Here is an 18,644-nt window from a genome sequence, read left to right as displayed (position 1 = left end):
TTTTTTATGTCGCGCTAAAGTTCTAACAAATTGACTTCTGGAACAGAGGTATGTTGCTACAAGATTGAAGTCATCACTACAGAAGTTTTATGGTCGTCATTAAGAACCCGGGCATCGTAACGATGTATCCATCTGCGCCGTGAAAACTGATTTGTTCAACATGTCATAGTTTTCCTTTCCTCTTTCGATTGCCCTGGACTTTACTTTTTATGAGCAACTCGGTGGTGTTTCTAAAAAAACAGAGGACGCTTACCCTACCGGGGCACCTGGTCCATGCTCCCAGTTTTTAATGGAGTCCGAGTTGCTCATTTGCTTTTGTTGCTTTGTATGTATGTTTTTAGTTACTTTATGTTATTCGTTGTGTTAATTTGTTTTCTATGTCTGGTCGTTGTCCCTGCATTACATTCTTTTGATTACCCTATAACCTTGGTTTTCTTGATTTCTCTTTCACATTAAAAGCTATTTGTGAACAAAGAAATGTTTCAAACTGTTTTTTTTTTAACTTTGTAGCGGCTAGTTAAAGCCATTGAGAAGAATGTAGAATTAAAGAAGCACATATTTGAACCTGTTAGTTTATAAACCTGACAAAATATATGTTATGTTAAGCAGAACTATCTTGTATTAGTACCCAGTCTTTTATGTATTAATTTGACAGGCACTTCCTCCATTAAATCAAGTTAAACCAGTTTTTAATACTTAAGCCTATAAACAGTTGACATAACTAAGGCAAGGACATTCTTCTATGATAAGATATTTACTTGCAAGAATCACAATGGTTTGTTTATTAACAGGTACGTATGAAAATTCTCTTTAAAGTTATTTCCTGAATGCTACTGGTACCAATATTCAGATTTGATATTTGCTTGATAAACACTGTATATGTGCATACCTGAAGAAAAAGTAAATGTTTTCTAAATTCTAACAAGTGTACGTGTTTCTGCAGTTCTTTCAGATAAATTGTAAATGTTAATCTTGAGATATACGATTTGTACTGGAGACATAATATATTTCAATAGTCTTTGTTTCGTCCAATTATGAGTTGCAGAAACTAAACACTTTTCACAGCCATAACCGAGTACGAAATAAGTAATTTTCGTGTTCAAAATTAATGGATTTAACTTGGTTATATTTTTTTACACTAAGATTCTAAATCTATGACGATTATTGTCGAAATTTCATCAAGTATAAGTTTAATCTTGCATTGGATGTAATTCTTGAATATTGACAATTTATTCAACAAAACATACACGTGGGTAAATCTGTAGATTCATTAAAAATATACCACACGGATAATTCCGTTGCAAAATGCTTTGATGATGTTCCTTGCCTAACATACACACAACAAAGCAGAGATATCTACTGAAATGGTAGTTTCATGCAATAAAAATCAGCGGAGCACTATTTACACTTGAAGAGATATACGTCCCTTTATGTGGCGGCTCGCAGAAAAATAATGAGATATATCTACAATTCTAAGAAGCACACTAGTTAAGAATCATGCATAATGTGATTTATGGGTGAAAAACTTATTTTTTGTTTATATATTTATATTTTTATTTTTTGATGTTATGTTTGAATTGTCATAGTAAATAGAAACGAACGTTCGGTTTTTCATATTACACGCGAGATAAAAATATATAGAATGCACAGAAGATTACAGAATTAAGGGAGATAACTCTGTAAATGGCACTCAAATACAATAGAATCTATTGGGTTTTCAACTTTGATTACTTTCAAAGAGCAGACAGATATGAATGAATAACAACATACTTCATAATATAGACAAACAAACAAAAAACAAACAAACAAACAAAAAAGAAATTAATTACAAAAATAAAAATATGTAGCCTTTTTCGGGGTGTATAACATTTTTCATGATTGTGACAAAGACTATTACTTAAAGATATGGTTTATTTTTCAGTCGTATTGGTTTGCATATGCTCTGGTCCTTTCCGACAGGTGACTGCAGGTACAACTCTTTGAATATTTATCGACTGAAAATGTAAAATACATACATTTTTAAAGTTATCTATCAAACAGTATCATATATTTTTTTCTTCTTATTTGAAAAATTCAATACGTATACAAAAAATGGTACTTTTTTTTAATTTAGGTAGTGAGCTTTTTTCACTTGAGAAGCAGAGGACGCTTATCTTACAGGTGCACCTGGTTTATGCTCACATAGAAAAGCTTGAAATATTTTACTGAAATTGAATATGATACAAACATATCACTGATTTCAAGTGTTATGTCCTTTAAGCTTCCGGGTTGCTCATTTACTTTTGGTTATGTGTACGTTTTATTTAGGTCATGTTATTGTCTTTATATTCCCTGTTTATTATCTTAATATATGTTTCATTGCTTATCGCTCGGAACTGTGTTCCTTCGCTACTCATTTTCAACTTTTGATGATTCAAGAACGTGCGCTAGCATAGTGTTCTTAGAGTGTTCTTTTTTAAAGACACCTAAATGCTCTTTATAACAACATTTATTGTCGATATCAATTTCGAACATATTTGGATTGTCTTTATAGTTAAATTGCAGACTGATACCACGGTTTTTCAATTTATAAATTTGCTGATAGATAAAACCTTTGCATTACATTATTATTGATGTTGTATTAGTGAATAAATAATGTGATATTCCAACTTTGTTCCTCCAAAATTGAAAATTGCAGTAAAATAAAATATGTGTAGTGATAGTTATTTTTTTACTCTTTAGGTATAATATGCTATAACTGTGATTTACTGCCCCACCAGAGAGATTGTGATAATGTTCTTGAATGTGGCGAGCAAGAAGTAAGATTTGGAAGATATGTGTTTCATGCAAAGTAGTAGAGCGTTTATAAACTCAATTGTAAAATTGCTTAATATTGCCATCTTGTGTTAACTTGACGTTTAGACCATTTGAAAGATGTATGTTAGGATAGTAGAAAATAATACTAAACCTGTTCAATAAGTAACACAATGTATCATTATAATTTAAATTGTATTGAGTTTCGATGATCCTGTTAATTAGTTAGGTACAAAAAAAAAAAAAAAAAAAAATATAAGCAATATGCCTTTTATCGTGGATTCTGATGAGCAGCTACGATCATCAAGTGAGGTAAATCATTGCATTAATTCAATATCTGGGATTCATTAACAGCCTGTGTAAAGTTGTATGAAAATGAAAGTATAACGAACAATACTAAAGTCATGAACAACCAAAGAATAACGTGTGTCATAGAAATATTTTGTTGTCTCGATCTAGTGTTGATTTACTCACAATTAAATCTACTTGTCACGTGACCAATCTTCCCGCAGCTGGTTATTCAAATAGAAAGAATAATCAAAAGATTAAAGTGTTGTGCAAATGTGAACCGTATCTTACACCACATAATAAACAGCAGATCCCTTCCTTCCTGTCTTACAAAAGGCAGACCCTTAATGGTACTTAAGTCATAGGAAACTTTAGTATAGATTACCGTAATGATAAGGTTGTCCTCAAAATATTTAACTTGAAACTAATTAACACTTAATTCTTTTTTCAAGAGTTTAATAATAGAATAAAATTTCTATTGTAGGTTTGTTATGGAGAGAAGGTTATTAGAGATGATGGAATAGTAACATTCAAATCAGGTTGTAAACCACAACAGGTGATTATATCTTTATATTCTCTTAGGAGGTAGACCTAGTGTAAGTGACATAACTCTCGAAATCAGTGATATGTTTGTATTATATTCAATTTCGCCAAACCCGATCAAACTTTCATTCGTAACAGAATGAACTCAGTCCAAGTAACTTTAATTCTTACATAACATTGATGTAAAATGCTGAATACAAACGTTCCAATGACTTTGAAGAGTTGTGTCCCTTACCCTAAGTCTACCTCCTTAAAGAATTACGATTTAGGAAAAAAGTAAAAATACTTATAAATTGAACGCACGAAGACACGGATATGACCGAGCAATATGATTATCAAAATCCAAGACAGGCTTACAAAATACAATAAATAACCCAAATTAACTTGAAAAATCAGACAAACGTATTTATAAGCAATAAAATTGAAAATCAAATTCTGTGTAATGAAAAGACAAAATGTTTTAATACTTAAGAGAATTATTAAACAATAAAATTAATTTAAACTTACCATACACGATAAACGTTGTTGAATTTCAAGAGACGAAACCGAACGATACCAACACACATAATGTTAAATAATATAAACCCGTCAACAAGCTATACAATTATCAAGCGGCATTCACAATTACAGCTTTTTTATTTAAATGGTTTGCATCATAAGTATTACATCTTGTTCGTAGTGACTATTTTCTCACTTTCCCAGTATGTAAGGGCAAAATTAACATTGTTGTGTATTAAAATTGACAGTGAACATTTGTATGTAAGTCTTTTGCTACAAATTGTTTTACATGACTTTCATACAAATTTCACATGATTTTCACCCGAACTGAGCAAATAAACTTTTTGATAGAAGTCAAGTGAAAATTCGGGTGAATCGAGCCTTTACATGAAATCACGTGAATTGTTCACATGAAATTCTTGTTAAGTGAATTTCACGTGAAAATCGCGTTAAATTGATGTGAAGTTCGCGTGAATTTCATGTGAGGTTAACTTAACATGAATTTCAGGTGAAAAATATTTGACTGTGTAGATGGGATTCAAAGTATGGCGTTTTGTCCTCATGTGTCGTCCGACAGGCCAGTTACCATGGTTATAGTTTCATTGTATTGCACGGAACACTACACCTGCATTGAGCATTCAAATTTATGACCATCTTTACCACATGTGAATATTTTACTGGTACATGGATATAAAGACGTACATGTGAATCTTTAGCAAGAAAAAAATAATACGTGGGTGTAAACACATCACTGAATCAGAATTAATATTGTTTAAAACCATAATAACCAAACGTGCATTTTCAGGTGTGTAATGCTGCGTATAGAGGAGCTTCTTTATTATTTGGAAAGCGAAATACTATTAGTTCTTGTTCAAAGTGTTGTAATACTTCTTACTGCAATTTGGAAACTTGTGACCAGCACGTAAAAAGTATGTTAGTTTTACCGAAACAAAAACTTATAAAACAAATACCGTTTTCTTACAATATTTTTTCGAGATAGAATAAAAAACCTCAATTGTTTGATATGACATAGCGGAGCTAATTTCGACTAGATTGATTTCAAGTGTCAGACGTCAAGTTTAGGATAATTTAGCGTTTTCTTGATCTTACTCATCACCATAATTTCTGTCTCAAATATGAAAAAAAATATTTATCTTACTTGACGTAAAATAAACAACACAATTGATAGGTTCCAAGACAAAAATCTGTTCCTTACGTATTAAGCCGGGTTCATTTGTTTGTTACCATTTTTAAATTTTTAGCTGTTTTACATTATGTTCTCCGTCTGTTATTGTAATAAATTTGTTTTGTCAAATGATTTCTTTGCGATTGCAGCTTCGATAGAACTACTTTTCTGGCTGTAATTTTGACCTGGTTAGGGTAGAAAAAAATTACTCCATCAAAGTCTAATCATGTATATTTTCATCATTATATGATTCATTGCGTATAAACGAGCAGTTTTGTTGTTATATTCAGCAAACAATATTTGGTTTAAGGAAGTAGACATAGGGTAATGGAAACAACTCTTACAAATCTTTTTTTTCACCATTTAACATCACTCTCATGTAAGCATCAAAGTAACTTGAACTGATTTCATTCTGTTTCAAAGGAAAGCTTGAAAGGCTTTGGTGAAATTAATTATAGTACAAACATATGGCTGATTTCAAGAATTATGTCCCTTACCCTAGATATACCTCCTTAAAAGAAAAGATTCTTCTGTTGCCCATATTTTAGAGCCTTTTTGATAAACTGATTTATGTAATTTTTTTAAACTTGCCTTACATATAACCTAAAGTATGGTTTTATCTAACTACAGACGATGTCCTTTGCTTGGATTGTTTGCCAATATTTGACATCTGACCGTGTTCACATTTCCTAGCCATGGAATATGTCTTTTTTTATTTTAAATTTAAAAAGCTAAACACATAAAATACACAGGCTATATAATGTACCTTATTAATAAAACAATGTAATAAAACTTGTAAATATAATCATTACAATTGAACGGGTCATTATTTGTGAAATATAGCAAAAAACATTATTCCAATATTGAACAAAGGAAATTGCAACTGAAATATTTTAAATACATGTATCTCTTATCATTTATAAACCGCGATTCATTTCAGTATTTGTATATTTTTTTTTATTTAATCAATTATTTATCATTATTATTATTATTATATATTTTACTTTAGAGCCACTATTTGCTTAATCATTCAACCACCAGTATTTCGGCTATTAATAATCCCAGGACCCTGGTTCTTACGTGCATATATGTTCCTTTTTCTTGTTTATTATCCCCCGGGGTTCGCTCGAGTTCCTTGCCTTTATGTTTGTTATGCATAAATATATTTTAACAATGAACATTTTTTATACTTAATATTACCTTGGTTTCCTTGGTTACTCCTTCATCATCACCAAATATGCATAGATACCAGGCTGATAAAATCATAAAAATATTCGACATAATTCACTTTATTTAAATAGGCGTTGGTATCCGTTGTCTGTCCTGCCAATATGTTTTGAAACCGTCAGACTGTTTTACGTCGGTGCAGTGCAATGAAAACGAGGTAGGTAAAGATAATGAGTTTCTTTATGTTTTGGAAATTACCGATGAAAATAAGTGGTGTGATATTTCCATGATAAATAGGCAATGCATATAAAGACGTTTAAGACTGAGGTAATTTATGTCATGAAATAACACAAGCAAACTTAGGCAACAATCGATATTACCAAGCACCCCCCCCCCCTCCCTCCCCCACAAATATCACTACAAGAACAAATATCAAGCATGAAAACATGAAAATATTACAAACTTTAACTGAACTATACATTTTTCAAGGGAAATCCTCGAAGCAAATATTTAGGAAATTAAAGATTCAAACGTACATTGTTTCCATAAACAACTCAAAAAGTGTTCAGTTCAAAAAGCAACATAATACATATTCGGCCTGTTGTCATTTACCTCTAATGGAGCGACCAAAGAGAAACGGAACATCTTTGTTTTATCCATTAACATATTATGTTAATATTGTCTTCTTCAAAATTATATTTTCTCCAGATTTGCTACACGGAGTCTATTGTCCATAACCATGAAAGGAGATACAGATTAGGGTGTATTCACAACCAGGTATGCTTTAAAGTTTTTGTATAGGGTAGACTTCCCAATTCATTGTATAATGGGGTTGGGAATACGGTGATGGAGAATGGGGATAGTGTATAGAGTATGGGGATTTGAATGAGGACGAGAGAGGAAACTATTTTTAGTAGTGTTTCTTATATATAAGTTATTAGATTTGATTGTAAATAAAATGTAAAAATATAAAATGTAAATTTGATATTGTTAATAATTGATTACGTAAAAGATGCAATGGGATTCCATGGGGATAGGAAACAATGTAAATGGGTTGTATTGTGTAAATGGTAAGTATTTACCATTCAAGTGCTGGATTAAATGGTTCTACAAAACAGCAATATATATATTTTGATTCTACAGATTTCCAATCATATTACTACACTAATAAATATGATTTGAGACATTTATTTCGAGTTTTCGAACATGTAAAAGGTACAACAATTATTGTAACCATTGTGTCAATGTTTTTTTTTTATGATTCGGCTAGCAATGCGAAAGTGGAGTTGCTGTCGGGAAAAGAGACGTACAAGCTCTTGACTACTGTGGACAATGTTGCACCGGACAAAACTGTAACCGTGATTTATGTACCAACTCCTGTAAGATTTCAAAATGTTCATATAACAATTGCCATTCAAGTTAATTGTAAACTTAAGGATAGTAGATGATAAATTGTTCACCGCAGGAGATATTTTCTGCAGTTTTTCGAAATACGTTTACTGCACAGTTGATGTAATTGCTGTCAGGTATTGGTATATCCTCAACAAATGAAATGAGGTCTTTTAAGAAGTGTCAAGCTCAGAGAATGTATAATGACTATTTGACTATCAAGTACGCGAGATGATAAAAGAATGAAAAAGTGCCTACAAATGTTTGTATCTAACTAGTTCTACTTTTCTCGTTACGCAATTATTATCAAGAGTTATGTACTGTTGTAATTTATATATACTTGAAATAATGACAAGAAAGTTAACGTTTATTATGTTGTATTTTCAGCTCAATCTTCTTCAAAGATTCAGCACCCACCAATTTTGCCGAACTGTAGAGACAGTGATAGCCGTGTTTGCGCAAACTCATCACGGATGTTACAGTGTAACCAGGACGACTTCAAATATTATCACTGTCCGTTTTCCTGTGGAACATGTAAGTAATTATCTCCGTTACTTTAAAATTCACAATCATAAATACCATAAATCATAATGGCCAAAAAGCATACAACCCGCACTTATGTAATATTTATATCAGTCTGTGTTTATGTATTTTTCAGTTTTACCCAATGTCTTATAATACTACCTCGTGTGAAAATATGCGCGTTTTTTTATCTTATTTTTATTTTAGTTTTACCAAACACAGCGCATACATGTTTTTATATCTAATAACTACCATTGGCATATATAAATGTAACACCATGACTTGTTCTTAATATATTTTGCTATGTCTGTAACTTTCTGGCACTTACTTCATTGTACTTTATTAGCATCTTTCTTTTGTCTGAATCAATTTTGTAAATGCAGCCAGAGATGATCATCCGTTGTGCATATTTCATTGGACTACAGTTACAATAGTTCTACAGCAATAGCAATATAATTCTTGCTTACAGTGCATACATTACCTGAGGTAGTCGTATATGGCCGTATATCTATGTCAAACTACGCAATAAATGTGTGTAATGTTTTCCTCAAATCTGGCTCATGTTGTATATTTATTATATCGTATGTCTATCACTTCTATACTACTGATAAATTATATGACGTGAAAGTTTGTATTCAGGTCATTTTTATTAGCACAACATTGATTAGTTCATATAAGCGCGCTCGCCTTGAGTGCAGGATTTCGTTGGAGCCATAACAAAGAAAAGCGGCAGAGGTTGTTTCAATACTTATTCGCCAAGCAAGTGGAATACGGACATAGGAAGACAACTGGCCATCTCGAAGACCAAGCAATGTGTCTTGGTAAAATAAAAAAAAACTACCCGTGGTATTTTAATTCTGAGATCAACAACATATTACAGTAATGTGTTCAACGTGTTGGGCAGGTACAAAACATGATCTGTACAATTGACAAAAGTTCTCGTCCTGAAATCACAATCAATCAGTAAAGCAAGCAATCATTATTGTTCAGGGCAGTACATAATCATGTACGTATCATACACTTTTTAAACTCAATCATGTAGTACATGTAGAGGTCTTATTTCTATTTAAAATCGTGTAGTCCATGCAGAAATCTCATTTCTATTTAAAATCGTGTAGTCCATGCAGAAATCTTATTTTATTCGAAGTCGTGTAGTACATGTCTATTTAGAATAATGTACATCGTAGTATATGTAAATATCTCATTTATGTTTGAAATCACGTGGTACGTGTAGATGTCTTATTTATATTAAAACTCATGTGGTACACAAAGATAATTAATCTATGAATGCATGCAGTCTGTAAAAATGTATCCTAATACATGTACTTATGTTCGTTTATTTGTATTGGACACATTTGTACCGTAATCCGTAATTGTGAAGTATGGGTTACAGTTTCATACCCATCACATAAAAACAAAACGTTGTATTTCGATATGAAAATGTTTTGTATTTGTCATGCTGTTTAGTTTTGTTTGTTTGTATCATTGTTTGTTTGTTTGTTGTTGTTTATTTGTTTGTTTTCTTTTGTTTTTGTTTTTTTTTTTTCAATATTCAGGGTAGGTACTGAGTCATAACCACATCCTTTTGGATTATTAGTCGATATTTGAAAACATATTAGTCTAATTGTGTTTCACTTTATATTTAGTTTGTACTATTTTAAATTTCTTTCTGAAAACTGCTTATTATGTTTTATCAATTGTTACATCAATGGTAATTTTATACCAATTTTATATTACAGGTACCGCACAGATAGGTGTGTATTTATATTGTAATAGCGCGAATAAAGCCGAGAAAGCTCATGTTCAAGCTTACGGAGCTTCGATTAGATTTGAAACATGAGCAGCTAAAAATCGATTGTTCTGGTGTTAAAGATAACACTGCAGTCTAGTTTAAATCCAAATATTTCTGTTTCTCATAAGCAAAGCTTTGACTTATAATTATAAAAAATACAATTTTATGCAAAATGTACATTTAATCAAGAAATTGATTTTATCGGAAATCAAATGAATGTGATCCCGGGACAAAATTTAGGCATGGAAAATAGACAAACACAACGACTAATATAAAGTAACCATAATAATAAATACGCACAAAGCAAAAGAAGAAATTAAATAATTAACTGGACCTGGAAGCATGGACCAGATGCACCCGTAGGACGAGTGTTTTTTTTTTCGTTTTTTTGTTTTGTTTTTGTTTTGTTTTTTTTAACACCCGCCGAGTTGCTCCTAAAAAGCTTCGTCTGGGATATACGAAAGAGGAAATAAATAAAAAAAGTCGTATTTCTTAATACAGTTGTTCAGGATAAGTTAAAGTCATAATAATGGTTCAATTTGGAAAAAAAAACAGATTTATCGCTTGTGATGTAATATCATAATGGATTGTTTCGGCCAATGAGTTTGTTTATGAAAAAATTAAAGTTCACAATGATTAATTTTTGTATACGTTTTACTATCATGTTTTGTTGGGTCTCGTATAATAACATATTGGAAAAAAACAAACAGTTTTAATACAACAATAATATCATATATATTGCAAATTCAGATATGTCGTAAAAGTGTTCGAAGGAGTCGCCTTATATAAACAGCATAAATATCAAATACATAGAAGATATAAATAAAAAAGAAATCAATTCAAGAAGAAATCAATATCAAGATAATCGAAATAGGGAGCCAAATCCATCATCAGTGGGTTATACCATGTACGATACAAGGAATAAATTCAACTCGGGGTCAGACAATTTTAACTACTGGGTTGAAAAATACCCCATTGAACCTTTGGTCCATCAGCAGTGGCATAGATGATCTTCCATGTTGTGGCATGTTATCATTAATGATAGAACATTATTAAAACTTATACCAGTTTCATTGCAGGGGTCGACCCTTGTCTAAGTCATTTATGTCTTAATGGTGGAATATGCAAAAATGATAATGGACGATTTAAATGTGAATGCAAGTCCTTTTTCACGGGAGTACACTGTGAAAACGGTAAATAAATTTTAATAGATGAAACCAAATCATTAATGACTGTATTGAATATCTAATATTTTTTTATAAAATAGAAAAAATAAGAATTATTAAATTGGATAATTAATGCAGGAACATTTTTTAGAAGCTTAAAATGGTTATTTGAACTACATCCACAATCACCCATGATTCAAAAAGCACTTTTAAAGCAGATCATCTATAGTTTATTATGTATTTAATTTCTCCATATACAATATTACCAGCTATATTAACATAAATAAGACCAATTAAACCATATTTTAATAATCATAATTGACAGTTTCAATTTTAGTCGCAGAATGTGATTCAAATCACAATTTGAAATGGAATGGGTCATGTTACTCTATAATAGCATTGATGAAACCATGGAATGAGGTAAAATTGTACTTGTAGGAGTATATTACATGTTTTTGTTTAATGATAATGTGGGAATACTGTTCCGAATAGTATAAACATAGCAAAATAGTAATTTAATTACTAAGGGTGACAATATTACCCATTATTCGTTCAATAGCCCTTGTACAGAAATGTTTAAAATTTTGTTGAAAATGGACTAATCACGATTTTGATGTTATATTGCGTTATTTGAACTAGTGCAAAACGATAATTCATTGCAAGTATACAAAGATTCGTTTTGTAATGTTCAAGTTAAAATACCTTTTTTTCCCAATTTTTAGTACATGTGTTAACTTGTACAGTTAAAATTTGTACGTATTGCAATTTGTATCTTTGGGTCATAAGTTGTACGGAATTTTTACACACCGTATATATATATATATATATATATATATATGTATAATTTATTAAACGGACAATTTTAGCACATGTGTGATTCTGAACCGTGGCAGAACATGAGACTAGTAACAATTAATAGTCGCGACGAACATGAAGAAATTACCAACTTTATATCACGGTTGAATTATAGTAAGTTATATTGTATACTTTGCTAGTAAGTCCCGCTGAATTTCTTTTCAAAAAGGAGGGAAAGTCTTAAAAACTGAGATATGATTTCAAATATAGTTTTTCATACTTATACCGAAACTTGAACACTTGCTTAAGATGCTTTGATTAGTTATATCATAAGCATACATATTTGATGTATATAATGTAGTTGGCACCGAGTCTCTATCTTTTTTCATGTCTGGTATTTGTCCCTGGCTTACATTCTTTTGATTACCGTTATAACATTGGTTCCCTTGATTGCTCTTTCAAATGCTTATATGTTATCGTAAGTGATGTTTATGTTTTTAATACGCAGGTAGTGACAACATATGGCTCGGACCACGTTATTCCACTCTCCAAAAGCATTGGGTATGGTCCAATGGTGACAGACTTAACAATCATGACACCCGATGGGAACCAAATAGTTTTCATCACTCGAAAGAGCAGTACTGTGTTGCTATGCACAATGGAAAATGGACAACAAGTCTTTGTACACAAGCACAATTTTATATGTGTGAAAGGCCGTTATTTCAGACAACAACAATTGAACCCACGACATCCATTGTGACGAAGACAACTACAAATATCCGACATATTCACCCAACGAAAGCACCATCACATAGTTAGTTTGCCATTTGTTTTGCATTGTCTATCTTCACTGTATATTTTGGTCTAATGTGTGCCTTATTAGACAGAAAAGACAGAAACCGTTTCATGCAAATTTGTCATACCCTATGTGATTTTCAACTCTTTTGTTTTCGTGACAAAATATCAATACATGGTCATATAATTTTAAAATGTAAAGCAACTACAAACAAAATGGAACACATTATATTATGTTTTGTCAAACAAAGTCGTAGGGTAAACAGGATTTAAAAGGAAAAAACAAATTACAAGTCATGACGTATAAGCATTGTACCACATATCTAAGCATATCCACCATAAATCTAGTAGAAAAATGTTACGGACGAACGAAAAAGGTGATCGCTATAAAGTCCACCTCTTATAAAAGGGGGTATATAACGACACATTTAAAATTGTTACATATACGTATTTTCACGTCATTTACATGTCTGACTTATAATGACAGCTTTGTTGGGGCATAAAAATGGTAATCTATTTGATCAAGTTAAAATACATGGAATCATCAACTGTCAATACGAATTAGTAACATACAACTATCGTATATTATCTATTCGTTTTAAAAGTATCTTTTCAATAAACAACTTATTGATAAGATTTTTGACGGCAGACATTTTATCAGAAAACCAAAAAGTTAACGTATAACTAATCTTAGAATTTAGGAGGAAGAACTAGCATAAGAAACGCGACTTAAAATCAATGATGTATTTGTATCACATTCAAGTTCATCAACGCCTATCAAGCTTTCATTTGAAACAGAATGAAATCAATCCAATTTACTTTGATGCTTACATGAGATTGACGTCAAATGCTGAATACAAACGTTGCAATTTGTAAGATTTGAGTCCCTTACCCTAGGTCTATCTCCTTAAACTTCCGAATAAATATCAACTGTTTATTATTCAGAGCACCATGTCTGCGATGGATTGTTTGTGGAAGGTCATACATGTTATTTGTTACTGAGAAGAAAAGACATTTGGACAGAGGTAATAATAAGAGTCGTCAAAGTCCGAAAATATCATACACATAGGAAACATTTTTTCTCAAAAAAGAGAACATGGTATATTTAATACATTATTTCCTTTAACAAGCATTATCTCTTTTACCTGCTATACAAAATTCTTATGACTGGTGTTTCAGCTTTATCTACTTGGGATATACACAGTTATTTTCAATTGTTTCAGTAATTAATTAAATCATGGGCAGTTTAATATATTCCTTCTTTCAAGCATTGGTTAATAAAAAAAAAATGTCACAGTATGTTGACACAGGAGGCTTACACTACAAATGGTGCACCTGGTCCATGCTCCCAGTTTTAGTGGCGTCTGGTTTGCTCATTTTAGCACTAAATTTAATTTTATATCGAGTTATTTTTCACCGGTTGTCACATGAGTGATTCCTTTAAAACCTCTATTTATTTACGTTGGAAAAGTTGTTTATACTTGTAACTTAACTTTCGTTATAGAAATTAATTTATTTCCTTCCTATTAACTCAAGTTTACGCCTCTTTAATATGTGCATTGTTGGGGGCCAATGAATATCGCTATCGATGTGTTTATATGTGTATTTGTCTCAACCGTTAAAATAGCCGTCAGCATAGATGTATATATATAATTCTGTGTCATGAAAATAGCCATCAACATGTATATTTGTGTATTAGGTCGGGGCAATGAGTAAAATCGTCAGTACTGTCAATGCGTATTAGTCCTGGGTATGAAAAGAGCTGTCAACTAATGTTTACATTTAATTTACCTTGCGCATGAATGTTGTCATGAACACGTTTGTAAGATTATTGATAAAATCTATATAGTCATAAAAACGAAACAAGAAATACAGATCGATCAACCATTTTAGTGCATGTCATAATATTTAAATTTTGTATATAAAATCACATTTGTTCACGCGGGCATTTTTTGTTTTTTAGTCAATGTGTGAATCAAAGGGTATGATCCTAGCTACAATAACAAGCAATCGGGAACACAATGCAATAGTCCATTACGTCAGAGATCAGGAGAAATGTAGGTCATATGATCCTTCATAACTCGAAGTACATGAATTTATGATTACGAAACGAAATGCATATGGTTCCTTTTTCCATTTGTACAGCTTTCTGTTAGTTGTCTTTTCTTTGACATCAGTGTTACAAAACACAACCAATAAAATGTCTTAACCATCACTCTCAGAAAAACAGTTGAACTGGACAGGTTTAATTTGAATTAATTCCAAATTTAAAGGCTAAATGTATTGACAGGTATCCGGTGTACTCCGGCCTTGGTAAAAATAAAAACTCAAGTTGGGAATCTCCTCAAGTCCTATGTTTTTGTTCAAATCTTCAATTTCAAGTGATCTGATTGGTCTAAATTTGAGTTGAGAAAGGATTTGAGGAAAATCGCAATTTAAGATATGAAACTGGACTCAGGTGAATTTTTATTCAGTTTTTGCAATTTGTTTGTATAATTGCTTGAATTTTCAAACTTAGATCACGACGTTTTGTGGCTGGGAGGGCGATACTACGACGAGCACAATATAATTGGTTGGAAATGGGTAGAAGGCTATGGTAAACCAGATATTGTTGAAGATCATGTTTCTCATTGGAAGGATGGACACAACTACCATAATTACTGTGTTACTCTTGACAATGATAAATGGGGTACCGAACCATGTAACAATACTTTCTATCATCTTTGTGAGAAACGTTTTCGATAACACGTCTTGTTTCTGTTTTATAAAAATATATTTTGATTTATAGTTCAAACATTTTTATGCCTTATAACTTGCATTCTTTATATTTACTTTCATGTAAATGTGACACAAACATGTATCTCACCATAAGATAAACAACTGCAAAATAGAACATCACCTAAGTGCGAAGTACTTTGGCAAATATGTCTTCAAGCGAACCAGAGATATGTTTATTTACGATGACCTATGCATAATGTCCAGTCAAAGCAAAGGGTGTAGTATTCACCGTCTGTGAGTATTGAAATAATTGAACAAATGGCGTCACAATGTTAGAGAGTTTCAAGGTTTTGTCAGCATTAGAATGATATACATAGAAATATTTATGTACAAATCAAACGTGTGTTACTCATTACAATTTTCCGTTTTCTTAACGACTTAACAAAGCAACCAGTTTTTAGTCTACCCCGAACTCGACAATTTACGAGAAACTCCGCTAGTTACTAGACAAGCAGATAACGTTTATCTTACCTGTGCACCTGGTCCATGCTCCATGGAGTGCGGTTTGGTTGTTTATTTTGTTTCTTTGTTAGTTTTATTTTGGTTATTTCATGTTATTTGTTGTCTATTTTCCGTGTCTCGATTGCATCCTTTGATTATATTCTGTTCATATCCGTTATAATCTTGGTTCCATTGGAAAATTTTTAACATTATGTCTTTATTTAGTTTTGGTTTCTCTAGAAAAACAGAGGACGCTTACCCTACCGGTGCTCCTGGTCCATGCTACTAGTTTTAAGTGGAGTTCGAGAATCTCATTTGCTTTTCTTACTTTGTATGTATGATTTTGGTTACTTGATATTCTTTGTTGTGTATGACTGTTTTCCATTTCTGGTCTTTGTCCCTGGATTACATTCTTTTGATTACCACTCTAACCTTGGTTCCCTTGATTACTTTTTTGAATTGTGGACTACGACCAATCGGTGTTCATCATAGTGTCTTACCAAGTTAAAAAAATAACCTGGTTTGTCCTCGCGAGCCTACAGTACCTGAACCGATCCGTGCAACAAAAATTGCGATCGGTCATCAATCACTGATCAGTTTCCGGTCAGTCATCGATCCGTCAAACCGGTCCATTAAACAGGTGATTGCATCACGCGACCACAGAGCGGTAAATGTATTTTACGGTTTTGTTGTCTTCACTGTTTATTTTACACATATTTACATAATGTAATAGATTTAAGCATCAATTTATAATTTTATTTTACATTTCTTTCATTTTGAACATATATTACGTCATTTTATATAAAAAAAACTGCGATCAGTACCGACCACCTGTCCGTCAGAGATCAATCAATCAACGGTCATTGATTCGTCAGATCGTTCCGCGAATCGGTTCAGAGACTGTATCAAGTAGACGGTTTTGTACAAATCAAATTGATTTAGTACTTACTGATTTATGCATTATATTGTTCGATATCAAAATTTTCATCACTCAATTTGTTTATAGTGCACCATACGAAATTAAATAATAAAAAGTACTGGATATGGTGAACATCTATTCTTGTACTGACTGGACGTTGAAGTGATAATAATGTACCAAACAAAATGTTTACGTAGTATTGAAGTCGAAACATTTCTGGTAGAAAATGCTAACCTTAACTTGGTAATGTTATAATAAAATAATGTTAAATGCAGTTCTACGTTTATATGGTAGCATCTTATCTTGACCTACATTTAGAGATCCATGGTAAACGAAAACTGTTTTACGACAAAAAGTATACGACAAACCCTATGATTTTTTCATTCCGTATTGTTAATTTTCCTTTCATCTGTGACAACATCCCATTAGCAACTGCAGATGGAGTTTTTATATCATATCTCATACGTAATGCAAAAACGTCTTACAATTAGGCTTTGGAATAAGGTTACTCTGCTTCACGATTGAAGTCATCACTACAGAAGTTTTATTATCGTCATCATGCACTCGTTATGGTGTATCCATCTGCACAATGGGAACCAATTTGTTTAACATGTCGTAGTTTTCCTTCCCTCTTGTACTATTCAAAACATGTAAGTTTATGCTACGTGATATTATTTATGATAAGTCTTAAATATCTTATCTAGTTTTATAGAACATGAATGGGCATGGTAAAGTATTGTTATTTTATACTTTATTACACTTACTCTTTCATCGATGTAAGTAACGTGCTGAAGATCATAATCTGGAATGGGATTGGCCCTGTAGTTTCTTACAATCTTGAAAATCCCTGCAATGAATAGTATATAAGAGTTGAGAACATTTTGTTTAGAAACTTATCTTGAATTAGTTCATCATTCGACACAATAAACTAAAACCCATGATGTCTGGAGATGTAAATCCTGATACTGTGATTCTTTTTATAAAATATGTAAGTGGACCGCATATCTGTATTAAATTAACTTTGTGGCGTTAACAGCTTCAATTCTGACTTATACAATCGGCAAATAAGTTGTTAGGTCTGAGAGACTTTTATATTTATGTGATTTTATAAATTATTTTTCTTCTTAGTTATATTCTTAATGAATCTAATGAAATGGTAATCGATTGAATAAACAAATTTATTTTTAATAATGCATATTTTGAACCGTTACTTGACTTTTTCGACGGTTAAACAGTGATTAATTAACGATATCGCTTCTAAAACTCCAACATTTTAAACGATTTTTATCATATGTATCAAATAAATTATTCCGATCTGCATTCGTTGCAGAGAACAAAGTGTTGCCGATGCCGTATTATTCCTATAATTATAATTTGTTTTAAAATTAGAATTTTTTTTCTATCTCAGTACATGTACATTTGAATTGAAAATTGTTTTTTAATTTGTTTGAATGGGAAATGGACAAGCTACATGTAATTATCTTAAGGATCTTTTTTTTCTGTTCCATTCTTTGGCGTTTTTATTATATTATTACACCAATATGTAGATGACTCTTACTTAGAAAAAAAGGA

The 18,644-nt window shown here is 31.7% G+C and overlaps 1 protein-coding gene across 2 annotated transcripts; it reads left to right on the top strand.

Moving 5' to 3' along the window:
* The first annotated feature begins 733 nt into the window (after positions 1 to 733).
* LOC148596905 (uncharacterized) lies at positions 734 to 15,721 on the top strand. Of its 2 annotated transcripts, none has more exons than XM_088563960.1 (17): positions 734 to 791; positions 1,922 to 1,969; positions 2,722 to 2,798; positions 3,566 to 3,637; positions 4,928 to 5,051; positions 6,610 to 6,692; positions 7,184 to 7,252; positions 7,746 to 7,854; positions 8,252 to 8,398; positions 10,126 to 10,140; positions 11,258 to 11,371; positions 11,682 to 11,764; positions 12,211 to 12,313; positions 12,648 to 12,953; positions 13,880 to 13,959; positions 14,898 to 14,991; positions 15,453 to 15,721. In XM_088563960.1, exons 1-17 carry the CDS (start codon positions 743 to 745, stop codon positions 15,677 to 15,679), a joined length of 1,800 nt encoding a protein of 599 aa, XP_088420086.1. In that variant the 5' UTR covers positions 734 to 742; the 3' UTR covers positions 15,680 to 15,721. The 2 variants fall into 2 exon arrangements, with proteins under 2 accessions (XP_088420086.1, XP_088420085.1); XM_088563959.1 differs by having other exon boundaries at positions 11,670 to 11,764.
* The last annotated feature ends 2,923 nt before the right edge of the window (positions 15,722 to 18,644 follow it).

This window comes from Perna viridis, chromosome 15, assembly GCF_037379345.1.
Source record: "Perna viridis isolate PV_CMFRI_1.1 ecotype Kerala chromosome 15, ASM3737934v1, whole genome shotgun sequence".
Taxonomy (NCBI): Eukaryota; Metazoa; Mollusca; class Bivalvia; order Mytilida; family Mytilidae; genus Perna; species Perna viridis.
Note: the sequence above shows the minus strand (reverse complement) of the source record. Positions and strands in the feature narration are given on the sequence as shown.